General features: G+C 32.4%; 1 protein-coding gene across 10 annotated transcripts in view; it reads right to left on the bottom strand.

Annotated features, from left to right (window-relative positions):
* Positions 1-12,291, bottom strand: part of CUNH12orf4 (chromosome unknown C12orf4 homolog) — a 40,727-nt gene that overhangs the window by 10,278 nt on the left and 18,158 nt on the right. For 8 of the 10 annotated variants that reach the window (XM_006923841.3, XM_025041103.1, XM_025041105.1 and 5 more), the window contains 5 exons: positions 9,374-9,480; positions 8,820-9,017; positions 7,849-7,977; positions 4,051-4,125; positions 272-474 (listed from right to left, as the gene is read on the bottom strand). In XM_006923841.3, coding sequence (XP_006923903.1) covers positions 272-474; positions 4,051-4,125; positions 7,849-7,977; positions 8,820-9,017; positions 9,374-9,480 — 712 coding nt within the window. Of the gene's footprint in view, positions 1-271; positions 475-4,050; positions 4,126-7,848; positions 7,978-8,819; positions 9,018-9,373; positions 9,534-9,612; positions 9,789-12,291 lie in introns of those variants that run through there. The other 2 variants (XM_025041107.1, XM_025041106.1) reach the window with 2 other exon arrangements.

The raw sequence follows: 12,291 nt of genomic DNA, 5'->3' as shown, positions 1-12,291 counted from the left end.
TGCTTTATATGCTTTATACAAAGCTAAAAATAACTTTGATTTTTTAGTTTATCTACTATAGAATAATGCTCTAATTCTCTGAACATAAATGGTTAAGGATTATTCAGTTTCATATTATATGCCACTCAATTCTATTAACTAGGTAAGAGAGGCGAAGGTCCATTAGTAAAAACAAAAGTGTTTTTAAAACATAAAATAAATTATTATTATTAGCATACAATATAGAGGGTTAACATATTCATAGAATTATGGTATTTTTCTACATGCTCACCTCTGACATATCATGCACTAGCAAGAGAGGAATACTTATTGTTGTGATGTCATGGGTACAGCAAACCTTGAGTATGTTTCGGAGTCCCATAATGGCAGGATCACGAGCAGTGATATTTCCAGATTTTACATTGTCATCCACACAAAGATGAAAAGCAACATGGATTTCTGAGAGATTAGAATGCCGTGTAATGTAAAATTCTCCTGTGAACAACAAATACAATCGTAACTTTCAAATGCATAAACCACAGTCATCAATGGACTTTATAAATAACTGTAATGGGCAGTCGATGTGTCGAACAAAGAGGTGTATCAGGAATCAATGTCAGGCTCAGGAAGCAAATATGATTACTGCATCTTAATTCTTAGAAAGAAGGTGATGAAAGAAACAGTAGCCAATTTTGCATTAGGTTAATAAATTGGTATGAAGTGACCACCAAGTAGTAAATCAAACGAGTACTCATCATCTCTATTTTGATGTGAATATTCAAAATGTCCAACTTAAATTTAACATGTAAAAACAGGTTACTTGATTACCTGTTATCCCCATACCCTAAATCTGCTCTTCTCCATCTCAGTTTATGCGTCAATCTCTGCCCAGTTAGTTGCTTAGGACAGAAAGATAGAAGTTGCCCTTCATTACTTTTTTTCTCTAAATAACCTCTTCCCCAATCCCCAATCTCATTCACAACCATCTATACTCAGTAATATCTCCAACAAATATCTCAAATCTGAGCACTCCGTTTTTATTGCTATCACCCTAGTTCATGCTATCAACATCTCTCACCTAGATTTTTGTGACAGGTTTTCTTAATCTGTTCCCATTCTTGCCCATCTACAAACCATTTCTACATTGTAAGCGAATGATTTATATATAAATCAGATTATACCACTCCCCTACTTAAAGTCCAACAGGCTCACACTACATTCAGAAAAAAGTTCAAACCCTTCACTGTGGTCTGCAAGGTTTGTGTGATCCGGACACCGCTTATCAGTCTGATATCCTCTTGTCTCACCTCTCTCCTTTTGCCAGTCACGCAGGCTTTTGTTATGTTCTCCAAACATGCAGAGCTTGTTCTCAATACAGAGATGCTTTGTGAAAGGCTTCCCTAAGAGTCTTGTATGGCTGACTTCTTTTCATCACTTATGTCTCAGATCAAAGGTCGCCTCTTCAGGGACGTCTTCCTTGACTGTTCCGTCTGATAGAGGACTCCTTCACCCCTCACTTATTCTCTGTCACATTGTTCTGTTTTATTTTATTCTCAGTACCGAAATTCTTTTATTTGTTTATGAGATTATTTTAAAGAGACCATTGTTTACACTCCATAACTACAGGAATTTTGTCTATCTTGTTTAATGTTCTATCTCTAGCACATAGAACAGTATCTGGTACATAGAAAGTAGTCAATAAAAATTTGCTAAAAGAATGAACAAATGTTTTAGATTGAATGTTAGAGCAGTATTTATCAAACCTTAAAATCTATGCTTTCTACAATCATTCCATTTTCTATGTAACCACACTAGCCACTTCCTCCCCTGCCCTCCCCCTCAAAAATAAACAAAACATAAAACATATAAAGAATATGTTTTCACAAATACACATGGTTTCCTAGAAATTCTGATATATCTTTCTAGGAAAGCTGTGCTCTTCTAAGAAATACTCTTCTATCACTAACCCCTGCCCTCACAGATTCTTCTTACCTCTCTTTGCTTCAAAGTCATTATCTCAGAATTTTACTTATATTTACTTATAAACATACAGTATAGTTAAAAGTACTTACTATATTATAGCACAATGTTTAACCATTTCTAGTTACCAGTGTATGTAAGTTACCCCATGGATGCCACTGACAGGCCCCAGGCAAAGGCCTTTAGTTTCTAACTTAAGATGAAAAAATTAGATAAGCAGAAAAAGAAATTAAAAGATAGTGACAAAAATATCAACATAAACTAGACAAAAATAAGTAAATAAAAATTGATGAAAAATAGAATAGTTACAATTTCTCTGGAAGGCAATAAAAAGCACAGACAGCGTATCAGAAACCTGGTAGACTCTATGAGATGATATCCTTTTGGGCCCAGTGAAGTACATTACTGACATAAACTCCTACTGATAATTTAGTGATGGAAGTCACAGCATTAAATATGAGCTAGTGAGGCAGATAACTTACTGAACAAGTCAGGTGCTCCTAATCCCCAAACTGGCACAGCTTTGTTTGACCTTAAGTGACTTGTCTCTTGGCCTCATTTTACCCCATTAGTAAAATGGGGTCATGGAGCTGGCAGTAGTAATCAAAGTAACATAACATAGTAGAAAAAGGACTAGATTAGGTGTTAAGAAGATGTGGTCTCTAGCACTTTTCAGTTGAGTGATCTTGGTTAAATCAATTCAACTTATAGATCTTCTGTACTTAGTTTATGAAATGGGAAAAATAACGCCTGACTGCTTTCCCCACAAAATTGTGAGAATTAGATTATATAGACTGTAAATATTTAGATAATGACAAAGCATGGTTAAAAATTATAGAAATAAAACTGTTTTACTTTGCAACTTAAAAATTTTAAAGCACTTGTGATTTGGATCTTTTATCCTCTTCTGTTTACTTCCTAGCTGTGTAAGCACCCTTTAACTAAATGGAAATTCAGATGCTATCGACATATCTAACTGAATAGTTTAATATTCCTTTTCTAGTACAGACTTAAGACATATCTTCCTAATTTGGTGGTGATAACAACATACGAACTTACAGGCTTTTTCAAAAAAGGAGCAAGGAAAAAAATAAATATAGCAATAAAGAGTTAGGTTTAAAAAAAAATCAGACATTGGTACTTCCAGAATAGGTAATGAGACTGGCACATTTTAAGAAAGTCACAAGATATGGATGATTTAAATAATGGATCTATAAAGTAAAACACAATAAATCCTGTCTCAATAAAGGTATTTTTAGATGGAGAGGAAGACAGTTTCCTGTTCCACAAAGTGAAGAAAACAGCATGTGGTAATGTAATCCTGCCTCTAACTTTATCTACTAAGGTAGGATATCTGAAGGTGGAAGGAAATTCGGAAGCTGACAACCACAAGCTAACTGAATGACAAGATGAATATCAGAAATGAGTATGCTATTTGCTTAGATTACATGGAATGGGACCTACATGTAGAAAATCTGGGGAAGGAAATGTGAGGAAACAACCTTGGTTATTTAAGAAACTGCAAAATTTACCATTTAGTTTAAAAGACTTTACATTTATAAACAAATAGGCCTTTCTTGTTATGCCCTGTCATACAAACACTACTAATGAATTCAATCTGAAAGAGGATCAAGAGACTGAATTTCCTGTTTATAAACAATGTATCCAAGAATAAAGAAATGAAAGATATAGAAAGCATGAAAATTTATGAGGAAATGGAAATAAGATTTTCAAATGACCCATGTTCTTTCTGCAAGTTTAATTGTTTGCATCTCTATGTACCATTGTTCATATTCAGAGTAAAAATTATTTCTTGGTTCATTTAACAAACAATGTATAAAAAAGAAAATCTGAAATAGCAAATAACAATAAAACCTATACAACTGCTTGAGCAATTTTTCTTGTGCGCATCTAGAAAAAAGTCAGTACTAGTATAAGATTTAAATTGCAGAACATCTGTGAAAGTACCTTATACAGATTAGTGATAGACTAATAAACTTTTTATAAAGCACACCATAAGAACTTATGTTTCAAATCTATGATTTCAATGCATATGATTATGAGAAAATTGCAATTTAAAATAATACTTACCAGGCAAAATATTTAAATAGTTTCTATCAGCATTTTTAGTCTTATCATCACTTTCTCCATTTCGGTTCCCAGATTCTATTCAGAAGATAATGGAACATGAAAGAACACGACACATATGAAAACACATTACTCCTCCTCCACAAGCAATCACAAGAGTAAAAATTTACTAGGGCTCTCTAGTTACCGGCATTCTGATGCATGCTTTATATAAATGGTCTCATTTCATTCTCACAAAATGCCTATAACCATAACTTTATGAAGTAAGTACTAATACTACTTCATTTATATGTGAGGAAACAGAGGCTTAGATAACTAACTTGATGCACAGGTAAGTGGTGGAACCAGGTCTTGAACACACATACTCAGATTCCAGGTCTTATAGTCTTAACCACACTGGACTTGCCAATACCTTATTTTTCATCAGGGAGGTTGAAGGCATTAAGTTAATGACACATAAAATAACTTCATTAGATAGTTGTCATGTGGCCATCTTTATTTTTAGAATCTGAGTCACTGTTGTTGATATAACTTGTTCAGGACTACAAACAAATAGTTAGTAGAACCGGGAATCTTGTATTCAGCCCATTCCTGAAATTTGTCACTTCTTATCTGACATTATATATAATGTATTTCAAATAGGTATGTGAGACTTTCAAATGGAGCATTTTTTTTCAGTCAATAATTTTTTTCTTTTCTTTTTGAAGATATATTACTTAAAAAAATAAATGTGAGTAAAATAAGATACATCACAATTGACTACACATTATTTTACATACATATATATATTTAATAGAAGATAACACTTGAATTTTATAAGAATTCTATCGGAATTAAAAAGTACAGAATGGATATGAGCATTTAAAGGAGCTCTCCGTAAGAGGCTGAATAGTTATTCCAATTAAATACAAAACTGTCTGGAATGGCCTTTAGCATCAGAAAATCACTTGAAAGGAGTCTGAATTTCGAAAGAGTAAATTGCAAATACCAAGGGAATATTATGGTTTCAAGAATGTTCTGAATAAAAGTAACAATATTTTTACCTAATGATTACTTTGATAAATTGATTTATAACACTGTAACTTGTTAAACATATATTTTAAAGAGACAGAGAGGGAGAGCAAGGCACAAAGACTGTGTTGCCAGAATCCATATTTAATGTAACAGTTTCTCAAACAGAGCCATGTAATTGATAAGCTTTGACTAAATGATCATGATCTGGAAAACAAAAAATAAGGACTTTAGTTTTGTTAACACGGGGTATGAACAAACAGAATCCCTATTAAGTAAACAAGAGAGAACAGTTCATAGTCCATTTTCCTTTCTACATTTTAATGGTAACATCTTATAATACTAAGAAACTGGCTATTTTTATTTTTAAAAAAATGTATATAAAATGTGCACAATAAACAAACTGTTTTAGTAGGAATATAAAGATGTTAATAAACACAATAAAGAAAACAATGGACTGTCTTAGAATAAATTATTTTTATTGTATCAGGATACAAATGTGTAGAACAAATGTGTAGAGCAAATATGTGAACATGCACAGAAAAGGAAAAACGGAGTAAGTATGTTCACAACATTCTTCATTAACAACATGCTGGTTTCCGTTAGGAAAGTTGTCCTTTATAAACCTACTTGTTTCACTGACTCACTTAAACCACAAAATGGTTGTTTGAAAAGGAACAAAATAATACCATGATGTACACACACTGCCTTAACCGTATGTGGTTTAAAAACTTCCTGTCATTTACTGCACACTTTCTAAATCTCATAAATATACTTAGAATCCTCCTCCCACACCTGTCACGATGCCAAACTTCATGCTTTCTTTAGTCACTACTAAGAATAATATTAAAATGTTACTGATCACATCATTGCTAGTTTCAATGAGATGACAGAAGAAAATGGTAGATGAATAAGAGGACAAACTAGAATTTCCCAAATGATCCTTTGTTAGGATGTAGTTCCATACCGATTTCCTAGTACTCAGCCTGCTTTTGTCAAATATGACACATACTGCCACAGCAAAGCCACAGTCACTAACAGTAATAATATAAACTGGGGAAGCCTCTATGGAGAGCAATTGCTAACATTATTAAAATTATAAATATATGTATCCTTTAACCCAGGAATTTCTTTAGGCATCTATTCTATAGATGTGGCCATACACACACAATGATATATGTGCAAGGTTACTCATGCATTATTATTCATAATAACAAAAACAATGAACAGGTCAAATGTCTATCAATAGGGAACTGATTAATAATGGGTTATCTTGCAATGGACTACTATTCAGCAGCAAAAAGGTGTGAAGATGCTCTTTATGTACTGATAGGAAATGATGACCACGTTAAATTATTCAGGGAAAAAACAGTGTACATAAAAGTGTGCAGAGAAAGCTGCCAGTTGTGTAAAAGGGAAAATAAACACACAGATACAGGTGCTCTTATATGTCTGGAAGGTACATGTGAGATAGCACTGGCTGTCTCTAGGGTAGGAAACTGGATGGCTGGTGGGTTACGAAGACTTTTGTACGGTCTTTTGTACAGTTTGAATTGTGAATCTTGAGATTGTTTCACCTATTTAAGAAATGACTAAAAATAAATAGAATGTTATTTAAAGTCTATTGAATAAAGAAGGCAACTATAGTGAATGCTAATCAAGTAAAGTCTAGATGTCTACATTCAAGCATCAAGAGAAAATGAACAATTCTACAATTTACATGGAAGAACAAAGATACCAAGCAAAGATTTAACAGTATCTCTTTGTTTACTATATGACTCAAAAGTCCTATAACGATGTCTTTTAAACACTGTAGGTGCAAAACAAACAAAAAAGAAATCCGAATAACCAGAAGCAAATTTAAAGGTCTGACCAGCCACGACTTAAACACTTGCCATATTTTATTTCCTGGGCAGGACAACAAGTTTTTACATGAAATGATTAAATACAAAGTATGTATTCAAGCCAGATAAGAACACGTATTATGATTTTATGCCTGTGATATATGAAATGTCAGAAAAACACATATTATACATATTTTTGAATATTACCCTATTTTAGCTCCAACAATGTACCAATTTAATTTTTTAAAATCCTTTTTAAATTTTCATTTTCATTTTTCAATTAAAAAATAGAATTACTCTGTAATTTGATTCAGAGTGTTTTCTTTTTCATATGTCTTCCCTAAAGTTTCTCTACGAAATCTTCTGAAGAAAGATGCCTTGAACTTTTTCCAAAGCTTTAAAAAATCATTCTCCAGTAAATTCCCTAAATAGTTAGAAAGGATGTTCATATTGTAGCTAGAAACAGAAAAAGCAGGGCATAGTTCTGGACACAGTAATTTTTTAAGAAACAACTGAAAACAATTCTTATAATTGACTTCATGCTACCTAAATGAATCAAAAATATAAAAAGTGTATATTTTGTGCTACTATTTACTTCGTGATTTCAATGCCCTCTGAAGTAATAATTAAGTCCATTTTGGACATGTAGAACTTTGGTCAAAAGAGCATCTACTTTCCACTGAGTGCCTATGTATAACTATTGAACTAAAATTTAAAAACAGTTTTGGCTAAGGATCTTGAACAAGATCATGCAAAAAAAAAAAAAAAAGGAAATTAAGAACAGAATCCAAGCTTCTAAAGATCTTGATTTTTGTTCTTAATTTCTTTCTTCCACCTTTCTACTAATAAAATTTTCTGTATTTCAATGATGGCCCATATGCTATTAGAGTGCTTAGGGACAGAACATACTGAAAGTCAAATTTTTTAAAATTCGAATTTTACTGACCATGTGATTCTTTCAACTTACTCCTGCGCTGGGTTCTAGCATAAAGTACCACCTGTTGGACAACTTCTAGTTGCTCTTCAATTCGGGGAAAATGGAAGTCAGTGCATTCTTGGCAAACTGTGGCAAAATCTAAGGAACACAAAACATTTACAAACTTCTAAAGAAGTATCAAGTATTTACTATTTACTTACAGACAAGAAGATTTGGTGAAACGATATAAAATTCACAAATATGATTTCTTATATTTGTCCTTTCAATAATTATGTCATATTAAGTTAAGGTACAGCAACTTTATTTTGATCAGAAATAATATTTCAATAACTCAAAGAGTAAACAATTAATAGACAAGGAAATTTTAATATAAGTCCAAGCCTCCTTTAAATAATATACTTTGATCATAATCCAGTGTCATAATCCTGAAAAGTGCTAAAAAACTCACAATCTCAAAAAGCACTAAAAAATACAAGAAGTTTCTTTTATTTATGATGGGAAATAAATCCAAACTTCTTTTAAAAAGTTATACATTTTATATTTTAAAAGACTTTTTAATCATAAAATATGAGTTGTACTATGAGGGAAGGTAGAATTTTACCTAGCACATTTAAGAAACAGGTTATTTAAAAAAAACAAAAAGGACAAATGGATGAATTAAAATTCACTGAGCCAGAATCTTTCTAAATTGAAAACTACATTTATATCTTGATTATTCTGTTTGTTATACTTTGAAACAAGGACTCTATTATTTACAATATAATAGAATTTTAAGAAAAATTAAATACCCTGAAGCACTGTACACATGCTAAAGTACGAAGCAAACCTAAAATAGCTGTGGCTGGGTATGTGAATTGTTTATCTACTTGAATATTGAGGTGATTAAATTTTTTTTCAATTTTTCGATAATTTAATTCCTTTGTTAGAACAGTATTAAAAGGAGAAATTCAATGAAATAAATATGTATAATGTTAACTTACCTCTTTTAATACCACTATATGAATTGATTCGATTATCTACTAGTAAAACCAGGCCACAGAGAGATGTGGAATAAAGTGATAGAGCTGTTTGAAGGCGATGGAGTTTCACGCCACTTCGATGATTTCTTTTATGCTTACAGAAATCCAGCATATCTGCTCTCAGCAATCTCAAATTATGCATGGTCTTCAACTGGGCTCCTAGGGGGCAGGCAACAATCCCAGAAAGATACTTAGCTGCAAAAATTCAGTATAACAGGGTGCAAATCTCTGTGACAAGAATCCAAATAAATCTGTGCTACAAATGATTAAAAATGGGCCTTGTGATTTCCTATTTTAATAACTTAATATTTAATCTTTCTATTTGCAAAAAATAATATTTAAGCTAAAACAGAAAACATACAGCCAACAAACTATAGGCTTTCTTGGAGCAGAATACTGTAATTAAAAATAACATGGGTATATCCTACTCATGCGCTAGGAATTTTTCTCTTATAGCATAAAAAAAGTTTCACAAGTTTCAAAAAATTATGACTGCAAAAAATTAAAACACTTACCTAAGTGAATGGTAAAACTTTCTTCTAACTTTCTCTGTTCCTCATAAATCCTTCCATTTGCCTCTACAGATTCTCTGAACTGACTCGGTTGAACTTTAATTTCTTCACTGAAATTAATAAAATTATTGATTTTGGGTGGCATGTTTGTCAAGAACTTTTCCTAAAGGAAAGAAAGCTTTATAATGAAATGGCACAAAAGTAACAGCTGAAAGTAGCACTTAATTTATACCTAAACTTACCTTTAATCCATGGTGACAAGTAAGTACCAACAGGTTCTAAAATTCCCACTTGTTCTTTCATTTCCTCACTGTAAGTAATGCATATTTTTCATTTTCAGTCACTATAATATTAATTCATATATTACCATTTAGTATTTCTTAGTGGCCTAAGAGAATGGTTAAATGAAATGACTAATTTATTACTTTAAAATGACACATTTAAAAAATTTATAATATATCCTTTATTGGGGTTGACTATAGGCAAAACTAGAAAATAGGCAAAGTGATAGAAATGAATATTAAAAAGTAGAAAGTCAAGGAATAATAAAAAAAGATGAAGTTCAATTTAATGTATTCACATCCTCTACTTTTTTATTTTCACCATTTTCTGTCCTCCCCCCATCTCACAATATTCTCTTCCCATTAAAAAATACTCTGCTCTTATATTTCCTAAAAAGGTTTCCAAGGAAGCACTATAACTATTAATTTCACAGTATGCCAAAGATGATATAAACCTATAATAGTCATCCATTCCCCTGACTACATTTTGGGGGTTAATCCAAGCAGTCTCATTAATCTCACTGACTTCATTAGTAAATATGGCAAATTTATTTATAAAAATTTATTTATATTAATAAAATACCCTCATCATAGGATGTAGAAAGCCACAAGAAAATATTGTTCCCACTCTAACAAGAAAAAGCCAGATAATCTATAAAATAATAACTTCTGGAGCCCATCAGAGATTTGAGGTAACAAGGCAACAAAGTAAACTAAATTCTCAAGTGTGACACATCCCTCCAAGGAGAGACAGGATACTTTTCTTTTTTGGCAGAGCATGGTAAAAATGCATTGCTGTAATTAATGTAAGGCAGTAAGAGGAAATCAGCTAAAATTTTAACTAATTCTTAAAGGTCAAGTATGGGCTAGCACGTAAATTTAGAATAGCTATGTGCCACAAACACTAGGGAAGTTTGCATTCACTGCAAACTCTTTTCCATTGGCCTCCACCAGGTGCATCCAAGAAAACACTGGGGGCAGGCAGGAAACAAGAACATCCCCTCAGTGGCACAGCTAGAGAATGCTCTAACCCCAAGGCCTTGATACACAGGTCTTGAGAATGCCCTAACCTCAAGGCCTTGATACACAAGTCTTGCCCAAGACTGAGGCTGGATGAAGACAACAGAGACCTGTCTCCCACCCTCAACTATATGCCCATCTCCAAGTATCAAACAACAATAGTCTATTGCTGGGCAGTGGAGCAAAAGCATAGAGAGAAACCTTATGCTATTGCAAGGCATACGACTATCCAAAGCTGAGGAAGGAGCAGAATGACAGAGAAGAAACCTCTAGAACCCAAAGCCCCACTCTCAACACAAAGTGGCTGCCGCTTACTACCATGGAAAATGAAGCTTGTGGTGTCCTAAAGGAACAAAATCAAAATTTAACTCAACTGCTGACCAGATTTGCATGATCTTCATGTTAATGGCCTGTTCGTATCTGAACATAAAAATTATTTACCTCAGTATCTTTTCCTGTAATATATGCAATATACAACATTGTTAAAGAGAGGTACCAAAAAAGGCAAGCAAGCAAACAACTCCGTTGTAAACAGCAAAAGTAATCAACTAAAACAGACTTAGACCCAGATATTGGAACTAAAACAAAGGGACTTTGAAATAACTATGATTAATATGTTAAAATATCTATTGTAAAACAACAAGGACAGATAAGGAATTTCAGCAAAGAGAAAACAAATGGAAGTACTAGAAATAAAACATGATATCAGATCAATGGTAACAGATACCGATTCCTTTGACAGGCATCAGCAGACCAACAACTCATATTATCATGCCACCATTACCCTGATACCAAAACCAAATGAAGATATTAAAAACAAAAATGCAGACCCACCACTCAAGATGTTTATTATTTTATAGTGAATATTTATATTTATATATTATACATGATATATGTCATGACATATGTATAACTTTTAACTATAAAACTTCTAGAGAAAACATAGGAGAAAAATCTTTGTAATCTTGGATTAGGCATATATCTTAGATAAAACACAAACCATTTAATTAAATGCAATTTAATTAACTTCACTTAATTAAAACAAAAAATTTTGCTCTTCAAAACACAATATTAAGAAAATAAAAAGACACCCTGTAAGGTGAGAGAAAATTTTTGCAAAATATTTATCTGATGATGAACGTGTATCCAGAATATATAAAGAACTCTCGAAACGCAATAAAAACAAAAACAAAGGAGATAAGGATGAAAGATTAGCATATGAAAAAATGTTCAACATTATTAGCCATCAGGGAAATGCAAAGTAAAACCACAATGGGACACCAGTACAAAACTTACTAGAATGGCTAAACATCAATATCAAGTGTTGACAAGGATGAGGGGCATCTAAAACCCTCATACATTGGTGGTAGGAATGGAAAAGGTACAGCCACTTAAGGAAACAGTCTGGCAGTTTCTTATAAAGTTAAAAATACACTTACCATGTGATCCAGCAACCCAACTTCTAGGTACTTATATAAGATAAATAAAAACATATGTATATACACAAACACCTGTACATAATAAATGTTTATAGCAGCTTTATTTACAATTGCCAAAATCTGGAAATACTTCAACTATCCATCATCGAGTGAATAAAGAATGGACAAAGAATAACAGAAT

This window comes from Pteropus alecto, unplaced genomic scaffold, assembly GCF_000325575.1.
Source record: "Pteropus alecto unplaced genomic scaffold, ASM32557v1 scaffold76, whole genome shotgun sequence".
Classification (NCBI taxonomy): Eukaryota; Metazoa; Chordata; class Mammalia; order Chiroptera; family Pteropodidae; genus Pteropus; species Pteropus alecto.
This window is presented reverse-complemented; position numbering and strand designations above follow the sequence as displayed.